Source organism: Gopherus evgoodei, chromosome 1 (genome assembly GCF_007399415.2).
Source record: "Gopherus evgoodei ecotype Sinaloan lineage chromosome 1, rGopEvg1_v1.p, whole genome shotgun sequence".
Classification (NCBI taxonomy): domain Eukaryota; kingdom Metazoa; phylum Chordata; order Testudines; family Testudinidae; genus Gopherus; species Gopherus evgoodei.
In genome coordinates, this window is record NC_044322.1 from 264,285,510 (window position 1) to 264,311,550 (window position 26,041).

General features: G+C 43.1%; 1 protein-coding gene across 3 annotated transcripts in view; it reads right to left on the reverse strand.

Annotated features, from left to right (window-relative positions):
• The window catches only part of APPL2 (adaptor protein, phosphotyrosine interacting with PH domain and leucine zipper 2), a 60,254-nt gene that overhangs the window by 13,488 nt on the left and 20,725 nt on the right, over window positions 1-26,041 (reverse strand). For all 3 annotated transcript variants that reach the window (XM_030544858.1, XM_030544849.1, XM_030544866.1), the window contains 7 exons: window positions 25,561-25,632; window positions 19,762-19,849; window positions 14,923-14,964; window positions 14,755-14,813; window positions 13,214-13,360; window positions 10,256-10,338; window positions 1,261-1,419 (listed from right to left, as the gene is read on the reverse strand). In XM_030544858.1, coding sequence (XP_030400718.1) covers window positions 1,261-1,419; window positions 10,256-10,338; window positions 13,214-13,360; window positions 14,755-14,813; window positions 14,923-14,964; window positions 19,762-19,849; window positions 25,561-25,632 — 650 coding nt within the window. The remainder of the gene's footprint in view (window positions 1-1,260; window positions 1,420-10,255; window positions 10,339-13,213; window positions 13,361-14,754; window positions 14,814-14,922; window positions 14,965-19,761; window positions 19,850-25,560; window positions 25,633-26,041) is intronic.

Here is a 26,041-nt window from a genome sequence, read left to right on the forward strand (position 1 = left end):
CAGAAGGTTTAGGGCAAACAACTGAGATGAGGCTGCATGGAATTTTATTGTACTCTATTAAAAAAAAAGATGCAGTAGAACCTCAGAGTTATGAACACTTTGGGATTGGAGGTTGTTTATAACTCTGAACAAAACATTATGGTTGTTCTTTCAAAAGTTTACAACTGAATATTGACTTAATAGCTTTGAAACCTTTACTCTGCAGAAGTAAAATGCTGCTTTTAACCATAGTAATTTAAATGAAACAAGTACAGAAACATTTTCCTTAACCTTGTCAAATCTTTTTTTTATTTTTATTTTTTCATTTAACTACTGTACTGGCCTTTTTTTGTCCTTGCTGCTGGCCTGATTGCAAACTTCCAGTTCCAAATGAGGTTCTACTGTACTTTTGAGCGATCAGGAGCAGCAGAAATTTCAACACAAATGGGCATACATTTTGAAAAGTTACACTTCTACAAGCAGAATCTTATATTGAAAGTACATTCTTCTATGGAGTCATTTACATGATGCTGTAACCCATCTCTTTCACTGCTGTTAAACCGTTACATTTGTAATCCAGTTAACTATCAAAAACTGTTCAAATGTAGGTTTCCATTTAAGTTATTTCAAAAACACAGTAATCAGACCCCATCCACCTCTGCTTCTCTTCCATATATATAACTCCTGCTGAAGTCAATGGGAGGGTTAGTAATAAGAAACTCTGCAGGACTGAGCTCTAGTGGGGTATATGTTCAACACCATAAACCTGGTTTCTCTGTACAACTCCTGTTGGTGTAAAGGGAAATTTGTGATGAAAACCCTAAAATCAAAAATCTAGCTCCTCCTTGTAAACAGTATTGCATTTTCATTAGCCCATAAAAGAGAGATCATCCTGATCTCAGTCTCAGAGGTCTGAGCTGCAGACCTCAATCCAACATGACATTTTATTTTTAGACACTCAAATGCATGAATTCAGGCCTTGTAGTTGAATTCAGCTAGAGGGAAAACCAGTTAGTCACAAAGAGGAAGACTTTCAAAAGTCCCTAAAATGTCTTAGGCTTCTAAATCCCATTTTCTAAGGTGATTTAGGAACTGAAAGGTAAACTTTTCAAAAGTGCCTAAATGATTTAGCAGTCTTAATCCCACTGATTTTCAGTGAGACTTGGCCCTGAAATCACTTAAGCGCTTTTGAAAATTTTACTCAAAGAATCTTCATGGTAGTTATAATGCAGAAATCAGCTGCCAGTCACACAGACAAACAAGGTGGACTATTCTTCTTACTTTCTAAGATTAAGGTAACCAGCCTTCTGAATAAGGTTTCTGTTGATTGCTGGTGAGGTGACATCAGAATCAGGGGTGTAAACAGACTCATTAACTGAAAGCAAGTCCTGCTGGGATACTCTCATGGCGTCAGCTTCAGCATCCAACTCTCCCTGTATGCTGGAAAAAAATCAAAGTCGTTTTACTGTCAGTCAGTTAACCCAGGGACACATCTAACATGTATGTAATCCTGCAAGAACAAAAATATTTATGTTAAATACATTGTATGCTACTGTGGCACAACTGGATTAAATGCACAAAAGGTGTTTACACACAGTTCCCTGCTGGTTTGGAGCAGTGGAAAGATAAAGTGGATTTTTACATGGATTTAAGAGGAAAAATAGTTACAAGAATACACATGAAAGGATCTCTATGAGCACTTGGTCAATAAATACAGGAAGGAATGAAAGAATGGAGAGAAGAGATGAAGATTAAGGAATTACTCCCAGTAAATTAATCTGGGATTACAGAAACAAAATGCACCTGCAAAAGAGACATTGAAAACTTGTGTAGCACAGGTAAGGCTGTGTTTTTAATTTGGTAGCAAATTAAAGTATCGCCAGGTTCTTCACTTGGTGTTTGTCCTGAAATACTGGTGTTTAAGAACATGTGCGCTTGGCAGCTAGTTTACTGTAGGCATGCTGTACAAACACATTTACAGCATTTCTACAAAAACAGCATTTACTGTGAACGTATTTCAAACAGTACTGTGTTTTTTCTTGGAATGAGTACTGTTTGTACCAAGGATAGCGGTTTTCTTCCCCGAACATTATAAAGGAGAGTGATACGGAGAGAGGAGATATGAAAATGACCAAAAATCATGAAATGATGGCAGGATTATATTCTGTTTTTCACAGCGGTGCCCAAGGAACAGCTAATAAAGGAGCCCCATTGTGGTAGGCACAAACATAGCGCAGTACACAGTCCAGGCCCGAAAGAAGTTACCGTCTAAACAGAAATGATAGGCACAGGGCGGGGGAAGGGGTGGAATACACAAGCAGACCGAGCATTGTGATAGCAGTGGAGGCGGGGGGGGGGGGGGGGAGAGTGAGCAGTTTAATTAGAAGGGGATAAGCTACATGGAAAGAAAAGGGAAGGGGCTGAAGGGGACAGGGCAGGAAGCTGAGGTGAAGAGACTGTGAGGAATGCGAAACGCTAAACATTAACTGTGAAACTCAGGCTGGGTTGATTTGGTTTTTTGAGACACAAACAAAGCTTCAAGCAGCCAAACAGCATTGTGCATATGCATTGTGATTGAAGCTGAGCAAACAGATGCAGTCATTAATACTAAATCGGTATGTTCCTAGTAATGTTCCTGCTGGGCTTTATAATAATGTGTCTTGGCTTTCGTAGAACGGGTTTGGTTATTTCTGAGAACTGCATGATTAACTGGAGTTCCTGTCACTGAACCACTGATTAGTTGATCAGAGCCTTTCAAAAGCGCTCCCCACTTTCAGAAATGCTCTGGTGGCAGCTGTCAGCCTAAGGAAGGGCAGCAGAGTCCTCCATCAGTCACAAAGGCCTGGACTCAAAGGGCCAGATTTTTCACACTTATTCACACTGAGTTGACTTCCATGATTTACTCACCTTAGTGTTATTCCATGTGAGTATGGTTTGCAGAATCTGACCCAATCTGAAGCTGCCACAACTGTTTTATCTACAGAGGTCTTGGAGGAACAACACAAGGAATTGCTACTTAAGGAAAAACAAGTGATTTGGGGCTAAAACTTAAGTTCACTCTTTTTGTAGGGGCTTACAAATAGACTTTTTTAAAAATCATTGTAAAAAGGAGGGACAGAGTGGGTTAAAACATTCCCCTGCATTACTGGAAACCCTAACCCTCCATACTGGTTAGTGCATGAAAACCAGAAACTGACACAGACTAAACAAAAGTCTGGCCATTCTAGATTCATTGTTCAATATTAAAGAAATGGGAAAAGGGAAGTATGTTAGATTTTAAAAATTCTTTCCATTTTAACACTGTTATTGGAAACACCAATAAGATTTTTTTTTTAAATTTCTATTTTCCTCTTGACAGTGTCCCTTCCAGTGAAGTCAAGTCTTTCACATTTGTAACAACTTTAAAATAATAAAATCTTCCACCTAGACATGATTTAGAAAACAGACATGGTTAGAATTAAACAAGCAGAACCCAAATCTGTCCTCACATCCCTATGTAACTCCCATTGTGGTGAATGGTAACTGCAAAAGGGTCTCTAAGTATCAAATTCAACCTAGAGAAAAAAACAAACACACACACAGATGCAGCAACAGACACACTACAGTGCTGTACAAACGTGGATCCAAAGTTTCACTACTATGCATTTTCAGCTTCGGAGTAAATTCCCATTAACTGATGCTGCCTGTACTAATGTGAAAAGAAAGCTGAGAGGTCTGTGTCATTAAATACTAGCAGACTACCTCTATACTGTCTTTTTAGTCCTAGTGCTTGAACCAATCAGAAGGCAACATTTTGACCGATTTCCATGACCGGATGGACCAATCAGACATATGATTAGTCTAAAAGTCCTGCCTCTGCAATGCCTCCATTAGAAGCTCATATTTGGCCAGACATCCCTCCTGCCCAAAGAGCCATTCTGGGCTTAGTCAGGAAGTGATTGTGGGTCTGTATGCCCTTCTGTGTGGGGCTGGCCATTCTGAAAAAGCCTTAAAGATCGACAGGATAAGTTTGATGATATTCTTCCCCGGTTATAAAAATGGTGGTTAGCTAAAAGTGAGACACAATGGGCTCGATCCCCAGGTGCACCGCAACAGCGTTTGGCTCACTTGGGGAGAAAAAGACTATAGGTGACTTCACACCACCTTCCTCCACCCTCTGGTTCCTGATCCTGGGGTCTGCCAGCCCTATTCCGCTGAGAATTCCCATAGTGCAGGCTAATCCTCAGAGGATCAAAACAGCAGCAGCGGATGATGTTCTAACCAGTGTCGTTCTAAAATAATGAACAAGGAAGGTCACTGTTTTCAGAATGGGAAAGAAGAAAGCAGTTTATATTAAGAACAAGGTATATTATGGAGCACTATTAACATTCAGGGTCAAAAATGGTACCTATTTAAGCCTGTCTTCTAAGAAAAATGAACAAAGAGGATCCCTTATAATAGGGTTTGTTGCTAAAATGGGACTTTTAATCCTTTGTGGCCTTCTGATGTTTTGGTAGCTGTTGCTGGAGACGTGGGAATCTGTAAACACCAAGCAGCCTTCTGATCTGTAGAGGCCATCAAATGGGAAAAGGAGCTATAGCTATCCCTGACCTATGCAGCTCTTACTCTGAGGGTATGTCTACATCTACAATTTTGCAGCGCTGGTTGTTACAGCTGTATTAGTACAGCTGTATAGGGCCAGCGCTGCAGAGTGGTCACACTTACAGCAACCAGCGCTGCAAGTGGTGTTAGATGTGGCCACACTGCAGCGCTGTTGGGCGGCTTCAAGGGGGGTTAGGGGAACGCGAGAGCAAACCGCGGGGAAGCAGGTCTCCTTCCCCGCGGTTTGCTCCAGTGTTCCCCGAACACCCCCTCCAAGCAGGTCTCCTTCCCCGCGGTTTGTTCTCGCGTTCCCCGAACCCCCGTGCAAGCAGGTCTCCTTCCCAGCGGTTTGCTCCGGTGTTCCCCGAACCCCCCTGCAAGCAGGTCTCCTTCCCAGCGGTTTGCTCCGGTGTTCCCCGAACCCCCCTGCAAGCAGGTCTCCTTCCCAGCGGTTTGCTCCGGTGTTCCCCGAACCCCCATGCAAGCAGGTCTCCTTCCCAGCGGTTTGCTCCGGTGTTCCCCGAACCCCCCTGCAAGCAGGTCTCCTTCCCAGCGGTTTGCTCCGGTGTTTTTTGAACCCCCATGCAAGCAGATCTCCTTTCCTGCGGTGTGCTGTCGCGTTCCCCGAACCCCCCCGCAAACCGCGGGGAAGGAGATCTGCTTGCACGGGGGTTAGGGGAACGCGAGAGCAAACCGTGGGGAAGGAGACCTGCTTCCCCGCAGTTTGCTCTCGCGTTCCCTGAACTCCCCTGCAAACCGCGGGGAAGGAGACCTGCTTGATTACCAGAGAGGCTTCCTCTGGTATGCTGGGATACCTGTTTATTCCACGGAGGTCAAGAAAAATGCTGGCGAGTGTTTACACCTGATGACCAGCGCTGGATCCTCTACACCCAAGTTTCAACAGGTGTACGGCCAGCGCTGCAAACAGGGAGTTGCAGCACTGGTGATGCCCTGCAGATGTGTACACCTCCTAAGTTGCAGCGCTATAACTCCCTCACCAGCGCTGCAACTTTGTGGTGTAGACAAGGCCTCTGATTGTCCTAACAAACAAAGGGACGAGAGCAGGTTCTACAGCTAATAGAATGATGAACCTGGAATTACAGAGGAGGGTCCGAATACTTGTGTCATTTCACTTCCCCTAGAGCAAAACTCTGGCTAGATGGAATGAAGAAAAAGTTCTTCCCTTTTTCAGCTACGGAAAGCTGTTTTCAAAACATAGGCTGAAGATATGAGAACAAATAGTCAGCCTTCTGCAGCTGGGTAGGCACCTTGCAAGGACAATATGCTAGAAGACATTCCCTCCTTTCAGAAAAACTAACAGCATGAAACATCGGATTTTTCTATTCGGTTTTCCAAGCCCTCCAGGAGTTACTGACAACACCCAATAGATGGCAAGGAGAAGCAAGAGAAGGAGGCATCAAATAGTTGTCACGTAGCTTTCAAAAAGAAAATCATCTGGACCTGCACATATAATTTATGCTTATTGGAATGTTTGGACTTCTGCTGGCTGGGATTCCCTCACAGCTTGTGTGGGAAACCTCTGAATGTGAGAGGCAGCAGGAACTCCTTTAATGCCTCAAAGACATAACAAATACTCAGAGTAACCCTACAGCCCATATGAAATATGGCACCCATAGAGCTGGCGACTGCCTACCTGAGCCAGACAGCAAGCTGCTTCAACTGCATTTGGGGCCAATTCTTTCACTACTGAGACCACAACCCTACACTTGATCTGCTGCTTCGGAGACTAAACTTTATAGCTCCTGTAGTTGCTGCTGTTCTTTTGGGGGTCATAGCAGTGATAGTAACCTGGATGAAGAACATTGCATTTTAGTCCAGGTTAGGCAGGATCTGACTGACTAAAGACATATTCATTCTTACATAGTGTTATAGCTCTGCTTTGCAATGGCTCATTTCCAGGACTTCCAAACTTTGAAAAGCCCCACTCCCAGAAAAATAAAACCAACTGTGTTCCCTTCAATCCCATGAAGCAAGGTTAAAGGCTGATCAATAGATTTGAATTTTAACTAAGTTAGATTGTATTTTAAAATGTGTGAGCTTTTTAGTGTAAGGAATGGAAGTCAATATTGGATATGAGACGCCTGAATACATTATTTAAATTATATTTAAACATGAAATAGAACATTACTTTCTATGTTTAGAACAGTGTTGCTTAGTGGGTTTTTTTTTGTTGTTTTTTTTTTAACAGAAGTGATTGAGGAAACACTAATATTTTTCCTCTAATAAATCACCTCTCCTATATGGAGTTTATGCAGGGCCTCAGGCTGGGCTTCCATTCAGTGGGGCTCTGCTGGGCTCCTGGGGCTTGTCTCCTCCCTAATCGCAGGGTGGGTTGGGAGGGAAAGGCTGGCATCTCCTAAGCCCACCCACTTGTGGCACCAAAAAATATGGATCACTTGGAGGATGTATGAGGATTCTTTTCTTTTTTTTATAGGCTTTGATCACTCAAATAGTTAACAGTATTGCTATTTAAAAGTATCATCATCTGCATCTTGGTAACTCATTGAGATGAATGGTGCTATTCATGCCTCTTCAAGATATTGTTTCAGTCTTTCTGCAAACTCAGGCAGACACCACTGAACTGGTTATGCTTGGGTTGTGTTTTCAAGCTTCTATTCAAGCTTCTATTCTAATCACAACAGCTAGAGACTTTTTTTTAAATGAAAGCTGAGACTCCGGAGCACAAGTGAGAGTCCCATCTGCCTCCAGCTAGTCCTTTGTGCTTCCTCATAGGAGTGTCCCCTGGCAGCAGGGCCAGCTCCAGGCCCCAGCACGCCAAGCGCATGCTTGGGGCGGCATGCCACGGGGGGCGCTCTGCTGATTGCCGGGAAGGCAGCAGGCAGCTCCAGTGGACCTCCCGCAGGCATCCCTGCGGAGGGTCCGCTGGTCCTGCGGCTCTGGTGGAGCATCCGCAGGGACGCCTGCGGGAGGTCCATCGGAGCCGCAGGACCGGCGAGCGACAGAGCACCCCCCGCAGCGTGCCGCCGTGCTTGGGGCAGCGAAATGGCTAGAGCTGGCCCTGCCTGGCAGTAGTGTAGCTGGGCGGGAACAGGGGAGCAGCTGCTCCCCTAAGCACTCACTCGGCGCTTCCCAGCACGTCCGGGTCTTCGGAGGCACTCACTTTGGGCTCCGCTGCGTGCATCTTGTGGCGGCGGCTCCTGCAGCTGGCGCTTCTCCTGCTCCCCCGACCCTCGCTTTGTGGTGGCCGGGTGACGCTCCTCCTTATGCCTGCTGGGGGGCACCTGCTACCTTGCGGCTCCGGCTGTGCTTGGCTAAGGACTAATCCAGTGCGGGTGTCTCTCAGCAGGCAGCTCTGGGTCTTCGGCGGCGGGTGCTTCAGTCACTCCGGGTCTTCGGCAGTCGGTAATTCAGGGCGGCAGGTTCTTTAAAAACAAAGTCTAGCTGTTGTGATTAGAATAGATGCTAAAATAGAAGCTTGAAAACAAAGCCCAACTGTAACCAGTTCAGTAGTGTCTGCCTGAGTTTGCAGAAAGAGTGAAATAATATCTTGAAGAGGCATGAATAGCACTATTCATCTCAACGAGTTACCGAGATGCAGATGATGATACTTTTAAGTCTTTGGCAGCAAGACTTGGGTTTTTCTTTTTTTTCCCCCCTTCGCTGCTTTGCAGCAGGTGGCGCCTTTTGTTATGTTTTCACTTCCCCTGCTCTTAGAACCTGGCTACGCCACTGTCCACTGGACTTTGGGAAACCCGGGCTTACTCTATAACATGTTTCTATGGTCTAAACTAGAGTGTGAAAAGTGCCCTGTATAAACAGATCTACTGTATATAGACAAAACATTGTGGCATCTCATAAATAGAAGGTACATGCTATCTCTGGGGAGTTTAAAAAATGAACGTTAGCCAACATGAATGATTTGAACCATAGGGAGGGATCTTTCTAAGGACTGTTTAATGTGGAAAGGATAAAAGTAAGTCAAAGTAGGAAAAAGGTATATAAAATAAGCAACAGTTTAGTGAAAGCCAATCACACGCTTTTATATGCTTTTTCGAACAGTCCAGAAACAAGACAGGCGCTCGTTGGAAGTTAGAAGGCAGCAAAATTGAAGCTGAAAAAGAAAATACATTTGTGTGAACTGTAAAGAGAACACACTATTGCGGGATTTTATTAAAGGGAATGGCTTCATGAAACTGAAAAATTAGACACTTCTATGAACAAGAATGGCAGCTGCAGTTATGTGACTGCAGGTAAAATTATGACTATCCAACTTATGTCCTGAAGCATGAGGATTGTCTGCCAGCTGGGATCAGGAACAAATTTTCCAATCTTAGTATAGTATAAAACAGTTGGGCAAGTGCATTGGAGGGGGTTTATCCCTTCTTTTGAACCAGCTGGCATTAGTCTCTATCACATTCAAGATACCAGAGTAGATGAACCACTGATCAATTCTGTACAGCAACTCCTTTCTAGTACATATTCCAGGTTATTTATGACCTTTGCTCTCACATCAATCTATACTTAGAAGGCTACCAAGCCCAGAAGAGGCAGGGATTTGGATATGCCTTTGTTAAAAAACTGGAACCCTTATTTGCTTTTTACAATTTAGTGTCCACCTAAAAGTCTGTTTAGTGCTTTATCTGATCTGTCCCAGTTAGAATGTAAGATTTAAAATGTTTTCAGGACTGTCTATACATTTGGATTTCACTCTCAAGTTCTGGTCTGATGAGCATTCATTATAAGGAAACCAATTTCCATCTCCATTAGAAATGCAAGCAAAAACAAATGTTTGCCAAATGCATAAGGACAAAATTGGGAAAATATTCAGTAAGGGTTTGATCCAAATCACACTGAACTCAATAGAAAGACGCCCATCAATTTCAATGTAGATTCTAAGCTAGTTAGGGCAAGGATTGTCTTTCTTGTATGTTTATTCAGTACCGAGCATAATGGGGCCCCAATCCTAAGTTTGGGCACTACCATAATATTATATTCATTAATACTAAATAGGCTTTACATCAGGCCCTAAACTATTAGAAAAACAGAAATCAAACAATACAGATGATATAAAACAATGTTATTAAAATGGTTAGGGGGTTGGGGTTTTTTTGGCTTAGACTACACTTTTCCCCATTTAAAAGTTTCTAAGTGATATCACATACAGGACATCCTTTTCCAACACAGGTGTTCAACTCCTGAATTTCTGTGCTCATGAAAGGAATCAGGTGTTTATTTACCCTCTTTATGCTCCGAAATGCCGATTTGTGTGTCCAAAAATGGAGTTTTGGATGTCCTTTAAAGGTACTCAGATTTTAAAAATTGGGCGTATGGTCTTATTTAATGTACAGTATTTGGGCTTTATTCCAAAGATCCTCAACTGCCATTGAAAAAAAATTTCTGGCTCTGCTATGCACGTATTATCTGCAATGCAGATAGTATATTCCTTTTATACACACACACAAACACACCCCTCCCTACCCATCTGTTCTTTCACACAGTGAAGTGCAAATGAAAAAAAACATATCAATAAACTCTGTTAGTCTGAGCCCAACCCTGCAGCCATCTGGTGGAACTCCTTTCCTGAGTAAAGACTGCAGGACTGGGCCCTATGTGGGGCAAGCCCCATCCAGGCACGGAAGGACGTTAGTAATCTTGCTTGAATTTAACACAAATAAATACAGAAAACCAAACTGAAACCTAGGTGTTGTGTTACCTTTGAACCATGTTTGAAACTGATGATAAAAAGCTGTCCATTCTTTTGGAAAACATCTCTGCTCCCTTCTTAAAAAAGTTAATCTGAAAAATATAATAAGGGTATTCTGGAAATTATCTAAGAAAGGTTTGTCAATCAAATAATGAATGGTGGGGCAGGTGCTGAACATGATCCTGTGGTGACTGACGTCACAGACTGCCATTCAAATCTAAGGCATTACTGAAACACCAACCTCTCCTTTCCCACCTCTTCCCCTCTGCCCCCCAAACTTGAAGGTTAGTGACCACTGACAGTCAAATTACTAATATTAACGCTATTAACTGGCCTAAAGAACCATGTCACCCCTCTTCTATACTCCAGATTTGTCAACACTGTGCACAACCTAGTTATGTGGCAGTATGCACTAATGTGCTCCGTACTGCTGCACAAGCCGGGGCCAGGATTTTCCCCCTTAATTATGTTTATTAGGCCAGGTCTACATTAGAGACATCTGCTGGCATGGGGTGTAAAGATGTGTATCCATGACCAACATAGCTGTGGCAGCAAAAGCCCCTACTGTACCTGCAGTTATACCAATAAACCTGTGCTTTTACTGGTATAGCAGGTGGGAGAGAGGGCTGGCAGTTTTGCTGGTATAAGCTGTGTCCATACTAGGAGCGCTTTGCTGGTATAGGATACCCATATAGCTACACCGCAAAGGTACTCCTAGTGTTGACCTGGCCTGAGATGATCCTCCCTAGCATCTGTGCTCTTAATCAGTGTAACCAGATGACTGCTATGGAAGAAATGGATAGGGGGCAAGGAAAACAAACCCTACTCATTCTGACCAACTACCCTTCCTAAGAAGAGTTCAGAAAGACTATTTTAGTTAGTGGCTCTTGAGTTAGATGGAAACCTATAAAATCAAGTGTTACTTCATTACTAAAGAAACAAACACTATTCATGCATTAACTATTGGTTCATATTAGATCCCATATCTTATCTTCATCCTGTGCATGGAGATGGGAGTAAGCAGCTACAGCATATAGACAAACAGTTGCTCCTCCCACCAAATTATTTCCAATATGCTAAGCCTCATACTCATTCTCTCTTTGGAAACATGAAACACAAGGTGTGCACATTTTAGCTGACCGATTAATAAGGACAACTTACAGTACAAAGACAGATAGGCACTTTACAGCTTCTTACGTATGAATACGAGTAGCTTCGGGCTGGCCTGACACTTTGCATTCTCACAGAAACAAGGCATTGCCATATAGGGCATCCAAAGTCCACAATTCCAGCTTGGCACTTTGTTTCCATACAAGCAGATAAATGGGAATGCCTTGTGTTACTCTGCAGAGAGGCCTCAGTGGTTAAAGTAGATCGAAACAGGAAGGGAAGCGCTTGCTGCATCAGCCCAGGAAGGGGAACTGTGAGAAAACACTACTCACTCTAGACAGGAAGAGGAAACATCATTTGATTTTAGTTGGGGAAAATCAGTGCAGTCTTCCCCGGCTGTGATTGACACCTGTGCCAAGAGGGAGTAAACTCTCTCTACTGGTGTAAATGGACAGAGAATTCTTATGTTTCACACTTTTTGCACAGGTGGAGATCAATATGCAAAGTACAAGAGAGTTAAGAAACAGACCCACTCTATTTTTGTCCCAAGTGGAAGTATGAAGCATCAGAAATCTCATGCAAAGGCCTGTTCTCATGAGATTTCCAGCAGTTTTGCAGACTAAAGCAGTGTGGATAATTTGCAGAGAAGGCCTTGAATTACTTGACTTTTATTTGAGTTTTTTTGTGGTTTCCCCCTCATTGGATAATACTGCATAGACCAGTGGTCCCCAAACTTTTTACCTTGCGACCCATCCCTTGCTCCTGTCCACACCCCCACCCCCTCCGGAGCCAGGGCCAGGATCAAGTATGTGGCTCCAGGAGAGAGGGATGTGGACACGGGTAAGGAGACTGACGCTGGGGCCATAGCTGGGGGAAGGGGTGGAGCCTCAGCCACAGGCCAAGACCAGCAGCTGGGGCCCCCAGGCGCAGGGCTGGTGGCCGGGGCCAGGAGCGGAGATAGGTGGCACTTCCTCCCTGCCCCCTGCGGGGGCTGGCCCAGGCCCCAGCCATGCCTCCCCCTGCCCAACGTTCCTCTCTGCCTCAAGGGGGTATGCCCCACAGTTTGGGAACCTCTGGCATAGACCTATTATTTACACTCAGTAGTTTCAGGTCCTGGTTCTCATTTACATTAAGGACCTCTTACATCATTCTGGCAGTGCAAATGGACCTTAAAATAGAGTGCTCAAAGAGCTGTACAAATATCAATTAATCCTCCCAACACTCCTGGGCAGTAGGTTTTTAGTATTACTACCACATTTTATGGACTTAGAAACCAAGACAGAGACTTGGCCAAAGCCACACAGCAAATCACTGACTGAGCAAGGATTTCCAAGTGCTCAACCCACTAGACTATATTCTCTCTCTTATTCTCCAACACATGTTCCAGTTCCTGTTCACACTAGACTCCTCATCAGCATGCTGAATCTCTCATGCTGGGAAGTAAACTGTTGCACAGGTGAACTTATAAAAGCACAAAGTGAACAATGACATGGGAGTAAATTTTGTTGTGATGACAGTTTAGTGTTCATACCATTCAGCCTACAATGTGCTGATTTTGCTTTTGTGTGTGTGTTTTTTAAAGCAGTATCTTTTTGAATAGCTAAATGTCCAACTACCTGACCATAAATAAAGAACAACTTGAGTAAGGCCTTGCAAAATTTGGCTCAATATGCATGTTGTTTGACTAGAGAGAGGAAATATACAAGTTCACACAGATTAACAGAAAACATTTTGAATAAGGTTTTCCCTATTTTCATGTCAGCTGCCACAACTCCTTCTATGCCAAAATGTCTCTCATATCCCAGAGACATGTTCCTTTAAGTGACATATCCACTAGCCTGGCTTTACTGTACATACCTGTCCTTGTGTGTATCCTAGCATAGGTTCCATCATTGCAATTCTCTTCCTGTACTGCAGAGCATTCAGGGCACAGTAATACTGTAATGATGAAAGATGCTGCTTCCTCCTTGCATTTGCCACCTCCTTTACAACTTCTGTCTTTAACTGAATAAAAATTTGTGCAGAACGTTAAAACTGACAGTCGTGTAATGCACAATCATGTTATAGATATATCCAGATCACTTACTGATTATTTTAATGTCATCATTAAATATTTATTTTTCATTATGGGAAACAATATCTCCATGACAAGATAAAAACAAGCATTAGAAGTAAAACAATTAATACAGGCTCTACCTGGCAACATATTTAACTGCCTCTCTAACTTTAATTGATCTATGCAGTGCAGTTATAGCTGTGTTGGTCTCAGAGTTTTAGGGAGACAAGGGGGTTGTGGTAATATATTTTATTGGACTGACTTTTGTTGGTGAGAGAGAGAAACTTTCAAAGACCTGAAGAAAAGCTCTGCGTGGCTCAAAAGCTTGTCTCTCTCACCAACAGAAGTTTCACCTGCTCTCTCTTCAAGCTATAAATAGCACAACTACTACATATTTTAAATTGTAAGCATCAGGTTATGACTTCAGTTACAACAGCGTAAGTCTGGAGTAATTTCACTGTAGCGGAGATCAGAACTTGGTCCTATGTGTGTGTAATTCATAGAACTAATAATTCTGGGGACAAGTCACAATCTGCTGCATCTCCAAGCACATGCATCCGATACAGGAGCTAAACATTGCATTCTGATCTGCAGATCCCTTAAATGATCTTCTGATCTTTCTAAAAGTGTTAAGCCCCCTATTGGCCCAATCTTACATTCTTTGCACACTTTGTACTGAGTGGGAGGCCTGGATGTGCAAAGAATGCAGGATCAGTCCCACTGTTATCACATTCATTTGCTGTAGGTGGAATGAGAATCAATATCCAGAGACCTGCCAGGCATACTGAAGAGGAGAATGTAGTCCTTTAAGCACAGCAGATATATGGCATTATTACATCACTTCAGGTGCAAACACCCTGCATCAATAATCCTCTAGTACAGCATCCTCCCTTTAGAAGACAGATGGGTTTAACAGCAGGAGGCCTATAAAAATCTTTGTGGTCATTCTGGATTTCTTCTGTCATGAAGAATTCATCCTTCAGCTCCCCTTGCTGCTTTATGGGCTCAAATTCAATAAAACACTTAAGCACACATGTGTGACACTGAGGCTGACTCACAGTCCTGGGTGTTACGAGAAGCAGCACAACATGCCTGATTTGAAGCATGTAAATAGTTCCTTCAAGTTAGGCACATGCTTCAGTACCTTTCTCAACTGAGGCCTAAAAGCTTTGTCACTGACTCAAAAGGCAATCACTGGGAGTCTTGAGCTACTGTGGATTCAATCCACAAAACCCAGAAGTTTGTACATTTGTCAATGTTGTAGTTAAAAATGAATATGTAGGCAGAGCCGCTGATTAAAAACTTTCCTTACATTAAGAACCAAACTATAAGATTTTTTTACCTTTTCATTTTCTCTTTTTTTCGGTAATCGGCTATACTTTGCCATGGAGAGATCATGCTCTAAAAACAAGAAGCATTTTCAGCATCATGGCATGGGTATACACACAACATGTCTCCTGTGACATAATTAGTGCATGCCATTAGAAACAAACAAAAATATGAAACATACCATTGCTAGCAAGGCCGAAAAGATCCTTTAAAGTGCTTACTTCTGAAATAAAAAACAAGTCAACACTTCAGAATGAAGAGAGGGCCATATACATTGCTTATTCAAGCAGAATCACAACAAAACTAACTCCCTTTATAGGTACTTGAAGGACAGTTGCCTACGTCATTTTACTCCTACAAACAGAAATATGTAATTTATGTTCATGTCTTGAAAATAATAAATGAAGAGCAGCACTTACAAAATATTTGCAATGAGTCGCTGGCATCTCCTACGCCCCGTTTGTTTCATGCATTTGGGGCTTGTCTTAAATTATAAACACCTCCAGGCAAGCCCAAATGAGTTCCCAATCCTAACAAGGCCTTTGGGGAGTCAACTGCAATATAAATAATTCCCACCCTCATGCTCTGCTGTGCTTTACTAATCACATTACTGATCCACTTCCCTCCTTACTGCAAGAAAAACATTTCTCTTCCTCCAGTGTACCACTTGGTCACATGATGCTCCACTGCCAGTCCCTTGCTAGGAGCTCCGGAAAGGAAGCATGGAAGAAAGCACCTGTACATGCATGTAGGTAAGGTTTAGCTAAACTTGCTTTACTGTACAAGCTCTGACAATGGGAAAAGATCCCATATGTACAGGTGTAATTTATACAAGGAACCTGCCGATTCCTTTGTCCATTACCAAAGAGAAGCTCTTCTTTGCCTAAAAAATCTGTTTTGAACAACATATTGTCAGTGCTTATATGACACATAGAAGCTGTGTGCCCACCAGTGACTGCAACAGCATATGAACTAGGGCCCTGATCCTGTAACTGGATCAGACCTATTCCAGCAGACCTTTGTGCCTTTGCAGAGCCACAGTAACATCAATGTGGATGCGATTGCTGGGTTGGGGCCAATATTAAGGATATTGGGCAAAATGTTCTGATTGGGCTGAGGAAAGGTAGCTAAGTAAATAAGCTGATTTTCAAAGATGCTGCTCTCACTGCACCCTCCCTGTGCACCGTAACTTGCACTAATCTCTTCAATAAGAATACCCAGAAGGAAATTGTGAAAAGCTTAGAGAGAAACTGCAGGATTTGTGTTCCTCACCAAGGTACCATGTGCTCTTGGATGAGCAAGACCAAAACTGTGCTGTAGCTCAAGGCTCCCACAGTGTCTGCATTCCTCTAGTGCAACAGCGTGGGAATTCTGAGGCAGCTTCAAATAAACTAGTACATGGAGGTTTTTATTGCATCAAATACGAAAAATAAGGCTGTAAGTAGAGAATCGCTTGTACTGTTATTATTATTAATTTTTTTCCTACACCAAATTTTCAGTGGGCAACAGATTTCTGTACTGAAAATGCATAGCTGCTCTAGGGAAGCTCGGTGGGGGAGCAAGGGATTTTGACAGCTGGACAGGTAATAGTTGGGACTTTGGCATCCACAGAATTGGGAGAGAGTTTGGGTTCTTGACACCTCTGGGGCTTTAGATAGTGGGGATGAGATATATCTCCTTGTCCTCTCCCCTCCTATGTACAAGGGCAGAGGTGATTTGAAATTTGGGGTGCAAATTACACACACACACACACACACGGCCATCGGTATGAAGAGAGACTGGAGCTTTCTGAGGGGCTGGCCCAAGACTATGGAATGAACTCCCCCAGGAACTAAAGACCATCACAAACCTCACCATCTTCTGCTCCAAGTGCAAGATGCCTTTCTTTTGCCTTCCCTTCTCTGACTCACACACAATGCTATATGTTTGTATGTGTTAATTAAAAATAAGACGCACTGCTGTGCATACACACTTTTCCCCCTGGGAAAAGGATGAGAACAAACATGTGACAGGTATTAGTCATGTTGCATAATGCACTACTGAAAGGCACTCAGATACTATGATGAATACAGTAACTTCTCACTTAATGTTGTAGTTATGTTCCTGAAAAATGCGACTTTAAACGAAACGATGTTAAGCTAATCCAATTTCCCCATAAGAATTAATGTAAATGGGGGGGTCAGGTTCCAGGGAAATTTTTTTCACCAGAAAGAAAACTCTCTCTCTCTCTCTCTCTCTCTCCATATATATATAGACACACACACACACACACACACACACTATACGTTTTAAACAAACAATTTAATACTGTCCACAGCTATGATGATTGTGAAGCTTAGTTGAGGTAGTGAAGTTAGAGGGTGGAAGAGGGTGGGATACTTCCCAGGAAATGCCTTGCTGCTAAATCAGTGGTTCTCACACTTTTGTACTGGTGACCCCTTTCACACAGCAAGCCTCTGAGTGCGACCCCCGCATATAAATAAAAAATATTTAACACTATTATAAATGCTGGAGGCAAAGCGGGGTTTGGGGTAGAGGATGACAGCTCGCAACCCCACATGTAATAACCTCGTGATCCCCTGAGGGGTCCCATCCCCCAATTTGAGAACCCCTGTGCTAAATGATGAACTAGCACTCAGCTGAGCCCTCAAGGGTTTTAGGGAGACCAGATCACAGGGATGAAATATCAGGACGCCGGAGGGAGGATGGGGGGGTCCGAGCAAAAAAAAAAAAAAAAAAAAAGTTTCACAGGGGCCGTGCGATCACTGGAGCACAGCCGAGCGGCAAAGGCACGGGGTTCCCCGGCAGCGACGGGGGAGTTTATCAGTTTGGGAGACCCCCACTGGCTCCTTGCCTCTGTCTGCCGTCTGCCCCACCTGGGACAATTCCTGCCCTTGCAGCCCCTCTCCGCCGCATGTCTCCGGCAGCCCACGCCCCCAGGCCGTGCTGCCCACCTGGACCCTGCCCACTCCGCGCTGCCCCATGGGCTGTAAGGTTGGAGCAGCCTCCGCGCTGCACTGCAGCGCTCCCAGCCCCAGCCAGCCATGGCCCGTGTGCCCAGGCTGCTGCACAGGGGCGTCTCCTCCCCAGGACTGGAGGATCCAATGGAGCAGTGAGGGGGTCAGGGCTGGGGGTGAGAATTTGGGGAGGGATCCAATGGGGGAAGAAAGGGGCGGAGTCAGGGCAGGGGGCGAGAGCCCCTCCAGGCTCCGCCTGTGTGCCGGAGCGGAGGGCAAAATTATTTGTTTGTCCAGTGTCCCGACCAAACATCAGTCGGGACGCACGACAAACAAGCAAATATTGGGACAGTCCCGATAAAATCGGGACGTCTGGTCACCCTAAAGGGTTAACACATTGTGAATGTAGCCTCACACTCTACAAGGCAGCAGGAATGGAGAGGAGGGGAGACAGCATAGCAGATACAGACACACACCTTGTGTGTGGGAGAGAGAGAGATGCACACTGCCCCTTTAAGAAAGCTAATCAGTCTTAAGTGCATTGTCTTTTTAAGTGGATCAGGAAGTTGAGACAGCAGCTGCTGCCCCAGGCTCTCTGTCTCTCTCCCTCCATGTCTGCACCCTGTTCTATATGGAGAAGAAGGGGTAAGCGGGGTGTAGGAGCAAGGGGGAGGGGGACACCCTGACATGAGACAACCCTCTACTCCTGCCCCCTTCCCACACAGCAAGCAGGAGTCTCAAGGCAGAGGGCAGGAGCAGCACATGGCAGTGGGATGAGGGATAGCTGCAATTGCTAGCCTGCTGGCAGCTGCTACTTAGGGGAGCAGGGAGCTGATGGGGGGACTGCTGGTTCACCCTGGTGCCACGCCCCCACCTGCTAGCTGCAACAGGCTGCTTTTCCAGCTGCAGTGGACAAAGCATGCGGCTGCCAAACAATGTTAGAAGGGAGCATTGCACAACTTTAAACAAGCAGTTCCCTAATTGATCAGCAAGGTAACAATGAAACAATGTTAACCCAGAGGACTTTAAGTGAGGAGTTACTGTACATATAGAATAGAAAAATTTAACCCCTGAAGCTCTAGCCATGCAAACACTTACGTACGTGTTTAACTGTAAGCATGTGAGTGGTCTCACTGAAATCAAGTGAGCAAAGTTAAGCAGATATGAAAGCATCTGCTGGACGAAGATCTTGGTATTTGGACATTATGTGCCTCTTGTCTACCACAGAACTATTATAAAAAACACGCATTTGTGACAGGCCCATTCATGTCAACATAGTCTAACTGCTCTACAGCGATGTATGGAAATGACACAGGCTGAAAATCATAATTTCTCCAAAGCATGTTTTCTTTCACAATTATACTGTGATTATACAATTCTCTTCCAATAAAACCAGTTCAAACAAATGTAGGCACCTAAATGCCTGCTGAGGTAAGCTGAGCATGGGAACTATTTAAAGTTGAGATACAGTCAATAACATCTAATGCTTCTCTTGCATGTGCTGGTTAGACTCTCTCTGAACTTGCACAGCAGCCTGCTTTCAAAATTATTCCAAATATTTGCACTGTTATTTTTCTTTGTGAGCAAGGAATTTCCAGTTTTGTACCATCCTGCCATCTGGATCTTTCCATGCGTAGCACAGAGTTAAAAAGATTTGTCTAAACCAGGGGAAAACAGGGGCAGGATCTCACAGTAGGGTTAATATTACCTCTCCTTTCAGATGTTCACAAGCCTGGTGCACCACTGCATTCCACCAGTTTTATGCAAGTATGACACCACCGAATTCATTTAAGTCACAGTGGTATAAAAATAGATCATATGATGGAAAATGTGGCCTTGTATTTTAAAAACAGGGACCATGCGTGCTGGACTTCTACAAATTTATGTCTGCTCAAAAATGCTCAGTCTAGCAGCAAGTAAGAAAATATCAGATTTTTCTGGCAATTAATACAAAACCAAGTTTCCTAATGACAAATTGATAAATAGTCAACAGCTTACAACAAAATATGTCAGGAATCAAAAGTTATGAGTTGATAGTAATTTGGAATCTAACCAAAACTTACCTGTAAGATCTTTTTCTCGAAATTGTATGATCGGGAGAATCATTGTGTCCGCAAGCTGTTTTGCCAGCTCAGAATGGAGAATGTTAAGCTGAAAGGGAGAGAAATGATCTAAAATACTGCATTGTGCACAGATTACTACAGACACACTGTCATCAGCCTGTGAGCCATATAGGCCTCTGTCTGCAGTGTAGCTGTAACTGTGCCGGTCAAGGATCTGAGAGACACAAGGTGGGTGAGGTAAATAAATATTTATTATTACTACTACTACTACAACTACATTGCATACAACAATGGAAGGTATCAAATTTAGTCATCTGAAATGGAAACGCCACAACATGAAGAAAAAGCATCCCCAGAGGTCTCACGTTCTATAACTGTGTGACCACTACAAACAACTGCAAATATGCTGTACAGCTCTGCAGCAGACTTCAGAGAAATTGAGGCACCATTTACTGCACTTTACATGCCCCAGAAGGGACCACCTCAAACAAGAAATCAACAAATGCTCCCTCACACTGGAGTTTATAAAAAAAACGTACAGGTGCCTGCCCCCGGGTTACGCAAATTTGCACTGACGGAGGGTTGGGTTTTTTGTTTTTGTTTTTTTTTTTGGGGGGGGGGAGCAGCGTAATTGTCGGGTATACGTTTCCAACTTACGCAAAATTCGAGTTACACAAGGTGTTCCGGAACGGAACACTTGTGTAAGTTGGGGAGTGTCTGTAAAGTTACTTGGAAATCATGCAAGAAATCCAAAACAACTCTAAAAACAAACAAACAAACAAACAAACAAACAAACAAACAAACAAACAAACAAACAAACAAACAAACAAACAAACAAACAAACCCCAACAACAAAAAGTGGAACCAACTACAAGTACTCCACAACCACAGAACACCACCTCTGGGATAAACCATGGCACCAGTACCCACTAAGTAGACACTGCACGACACCCAAACATCATCAGTTTATCAAGACTAACTCTCACTGGAGATGCATTATCTGTGTTCTAAGGGACTGAACTTTTGCCCTATCTCAGAACCTGACACCATACTAACTTGTGGAGAACTAGAAGAATTCTTCCACCTGTCTCCACTTCAAATAATTCTTTCACCAGAATGACACCACTCACAATTACCATGTCCCCACGACAGAAGATGATCCAATAAAAGGTATTACCTCACCCACCTTGTCTCTCCAAGTGTATTTCAATTATTTGTGTTTACATTTCTCTTGGAATTTAAAAATTTATCAGGGAACTAGTTACTGGGCCAAATAATGCCAGGTTTGGTGGTCGTATGATATTTCTGATCCCAGATGAAGGGAAAGACCAGGTGTCATTAATTTATTATTATTAATAATTTTGACCTTATACCTTGCTACCTGGAATATTAAAAACCCACCAAAAACAAATACTGAGTCAACCCAAATAGTGTTTGGTTTTAAGCATTTTCCTCTGGAAACTGAATGCACAGCACTACTGAATATAATGCAAAATCAGCTGCCACTGAAGTCAGTGGAAAGCCTGCCACTGACTGTACTAGGAACTGGATCAGATCTGTAGTCATCAACAGTTTTAACAGCTTCAACAAAAATGACAGTGGTAAATGCCCAACAGTTCCCCAGGACCCCATAAATTAAGCTTGCTCAAGGAGAGGCTTTGAAGCAAAAAGGTTACTGCCACACTATTTACTGTCTAAATACTGGTTTCTCACTTGGGCTGCACCTGGCACAGTACATCCACTTTGCACAAACAAAAAGAAAAAAGTCCTTGAACATTAACTCAATTTAGTCTCAGTTCCCAATTAAATTGTAAACAAGTGTTGTTCTTTATATTTTTAATGTTTTAATTTTAAAATACTTCACATTTTATCAATATTTTCTTATTTATTTGGATTGATTTTTCCCCTTTTTGGTGCGGGGGAGGGAAATGGATTAAGGCCAATATTTTTTTTAAAAAGCAGCAGCAGCAGCATCAAATTAGACTTCTAAAAGCCACATTTAGGCATCTCCTGATTTTAATAACTGTTGAGCTCGTATTAAGATCAATGGATCCTACACTCTTGATTCATGCAACTCTCTCTATAGAAGGCAACGGGAGTTTTGCCTGAGTATGGACTGCAAGATCAGGGAGAGAGTGATTTAATCACTGCTTAAATGAACACTGATTCAATATGTCTTTCCCCAACTGTCCCCATTTGGAGTGACTCCCAATGAAATGCAACAATGGTTGGGTAGCAGGTGTGTTGGTCATAATCATCTCACTGTTACCTTGTGTTTCCCATCTGTCTGTTGTACTTATCTGTTGTCTCATCTTATACTTAAGGGTTTGTCTACACAACAAATATTTTTCAGTGTACCTTTCATTTTCTCGGCACAAACTGCCTTGCACCCACACATAAAAGTTATTTTTTTGATTCATTCAGTAGCTATGTTTAACCTTTATTGGAAAAACTTTCCCCTGTGGACAAACTCTTAGTCTATCAGCTCTTAGAAGCAGGGACTGTCTTTTTAATTCTGTGTTTGTACAATGCCTAGCACAGTGGGGCCATGATGTGTGACTGAAACCGCTAGGCTGCTACTACAGTGCAAATTAAAAATTCATCGTCATCTTCTTTAATACATGGAATGGGGTGTAGGGGTGGATTACGGAGGAGATAAGTAGAGCCATTCAACCAGTGCAAGTCCCTGAGCAGTGATCCAGGGAAAAGCCACATAGGTAGGGAGGAGTGTCACAGTGAGTTACAGCTGCTACCACAACCCACACACCATAGCAGTGGCCACAGCTTCTGCACCTGAGTTCAGTGGGCTGGGTGAGAGGATAAACGAGTCCCCAAAGCTCATTTACTCAAGATGTGCATAGTTGATGAGGATTTCAGCCTAAATGCTTAATTTAATCCTTGCCTGATCTTTGGATTCAAAGAGCATTTCAGTTCCTTCACACTTGAGCCTTTGAAAAGATTTCATTAGTAATTAGCCTCTATTAGCCATGTTCTTTGTTAATGCTTCTACACAACCGAGTCAGGACCATTTCCCACTGCTAGAGCTTCTCTTTCCTTTCATTCTTGTAAACTGAAATGTATCCACAGTAGGAACCATTACAAATAAAGGACCCTATTCATAAATGCTTTACTCTCATGGTAAGTCTATCCCCCCTGCCCCAATTTCTGTAGGTGTCTCTTTAAAATCCAGGCAAGAATGTGATCCAGCACATAAAGACATGTTTTGTGGCATGTTGTTATATATGGATGGGGAGATCCCTTTTTCCATGTTGATAGCAGCAGGGAGAAAGGGTCAGACTGGGCTCAGCTAGGATACCCATGATCACGCTGGGGCTTGGCAAAAGGTTCCATACATGAGACCAAAGATGTGATGTTCTATATACTGTCAGGGAGCACTGAGACCCAGGATGCTACTTGTCGGGATCCCTAGACATGGCTGCACGGTAAGGCCAAGTTCTGCAAAGTTGTTCTTTCTGTCAAGTCTGCAGAGGCAGGGAACCAGATTGGAGGGGTTAAGTGGCTGTAGAGTAGCCCTAACTGGGATTCAGTAAACTCCAGGGGCACAGCTGACATGCCTAGCGGGAGGCTGAGGAAAGGAAGGAGTGGGCAACTTAAGAGGAAAAGCCTAGATTCAACAAAATGGATTCTGTGCTCACAGCCAGCACAGAGGAGGGCTTTGCTTGTACCTTGGAAGGGAGAAAACGTTGATTATTGACCTATTTCTACTGCAGTAAGAGGGGGCAATGCTTTGTGTGTGTTCTGAGACAGCCCTGTTGTGTGACATTAACCATCGGTCCTTTTAAAGATCACCAGAAAGAAATGGCATGGCAGGAAGCATGTAAGGGCTAAACTAATCTTTGGGGTAACTTTGATTAAGTCAATGGAGTTACCTCAAGCTAATATTTTAGCTTATTTACCAAGTTTTGTTATTCTGTCTAAATTAGGCCGCAATACAACCCTTTGCCTTTTTACTTTAACGGCAAACAAAAGTTTAAACTAAGCAAATGGGTAGCAGTGTATTTCTGATTATACAAGCACAGACCCCATGGAACCCAGAAGGGATGAGGTAAGACCAAAAAAAACACTCCGACAGTAAGGTCATATAAGTACCTAGATACTCAGACCACCCGGGAAACACTATTTCATGCCCACTGAGGCCATATGTAGAAATACTCGCATTCCTTAGAAGTGACATGCACTGCTTGGCGAGAACAAAAGCATTGTATACTCAACTCTGCAGACTGATTTAAACCAATCCTCTTGCCATCAAACTCCTGCTCAATCCTGCAGCATAAAACTCTTGTCATCTTGTGATGACTATTTGAAACTTCATTAACTGTTGCTTGTGCTGCTCCTTTCCCCGGAAAATCTGGGCACCAATTGCAGAATTTAATGCTTAATAATATAAAGGCCTTTTCTAGCAGAAAATCATAAACTAGCCCAATCCGGTTGATACTTGATCTATTTTGGGAATCTCCCTTAATTCCCCTGCCTGTTTGGCACAGCCTTGCATTGAGCATGATGCGGGGGGGTGGGAGGGGGGAGAGGGAAGGGAGAGAGGCTCAAAGAGGTTGAATGGCCCAGAGTCACACCAGGACTTTCAATAGAAGTTATGAGTCTAAATAGCTTTTGTGGATCTGAGCCAATATTCCCAGCACTCCCCTAGTAATACAAATTGGCACATCTTTTAAGGGATGCAATCTACTCCCCCTCACATATATGGAAGTGGGGTGCAGGGCTGGGGCATTGTTCTCCCACTTGGAGCAGTATGCTTCCACTTGGGAGCATCCCAGTAGCAGCTCTATACTCCCCTGTGCACTGGGGTTGCAACTCTATCCAATCCTTACCTGGTGTAGGATAAGTATCGAATTAAAGAAGGAAAGTTAGCTTATTGGTTAAGGCAAAACATAGGTGTGGTAAAAAAGGACCTCAACAGCACATAGAAGGAAGGCCTTAAAAATAATGAGTTATAAGCCCAAATTGAATGAAGTAGGAAGGATGTCTGGTTCAAAGAATAACTAATGAAATAAGGGGAAGTTTCTAAAAGGAAGGCCTCTGACTGATAGGGATGACTATAGGCAATAAGAGAAAAATAATTTCTCTTAAAAGGAGCCAACATGGACGTTCCCACCCCACCTACCAGTGTTATGTCCTATGTGATCCCAGGTGCAACGAAAAAGCTGTTGGTCAGCAGGAAGTAGGGAAGGAAATAAGAAGGAACGGCCTAGGGAAAAAAGGAGGTTGTAAATCTTATCTGGATTAAGACTGGAAATAAGGGTGAACTGTCTCAACTTCATTTTCAGCTGCAGCCCGTAACTGGCAATGACATCACTTGTTTGTTAAAGGGTATAAAAAGTGAACTCTTCAAGGGTTCATTGCTAATTCCTGACTATGCTGGAACCAGCCAATACAGATCTAAGCACTGCTGGGATTAGCCTATTTGTAAGTATCTTGATAAAATGCTTATAAATGTTCTGTTACTGTTTGACTATAGTAAATTGTGTATTATTTAGGCTTTTAAGGCATGTTTAGAGCAATTGGATCAGTACCATTTGGCCTTTGGATTTAATAAAGGAATTTATGGTTAAATTAGTGTTTGGTGGTTTCCCTTACTAATATTTTCAAATATTAATAATTCCAACACAAGGGTTATATAAAGGGAGTGAGATTTATTACTCCTTCCCCTCCATTACATGGTTGCACAAAGGCCAGGCAGAATTTAGCTTTTAGTAGTAGTCAGAGGCAAATGGATAAAGACACAGAGAACATGATGATACTGCTACAGGCCATTTAAATTACCTCATCCACTACTTTTGAAAAGTAATGAAGGGTGGATATCACTTCTTCATCTCCTTTACCCAGGGCAAAATTCTGAAAATAAAGATATATATTGATACTGTAAGTCAACAAGGTCATGATACAGACAATATGTCCTACTACACCGCTACCTCGATAGAACGCTGTCCTCAGGAGCCAAAAAAATCTTACCGCATTATAGGTGAAACCGCGTTATATTGAACTTGCTTTGATCCACCAGAGTGCGCAGCTCCCTCTCCCCCGAGCACTGCTTTACCACGTTATATCCGAATTTGTGTTGTATTGGCTCGCGTTATATCAGGGTAGAAGTGTACATACATGTATAAATCATATACTACTTTCATACATGCACTTTATATTTTAATTTCCTTGTCTAGAGGAATGAAGTTTATCCGATTTATTTAAAAGGAATGGTTGTACCAAGAATAGGCTGCTTTGCGTCTTCATTACTTTACTAATGTAA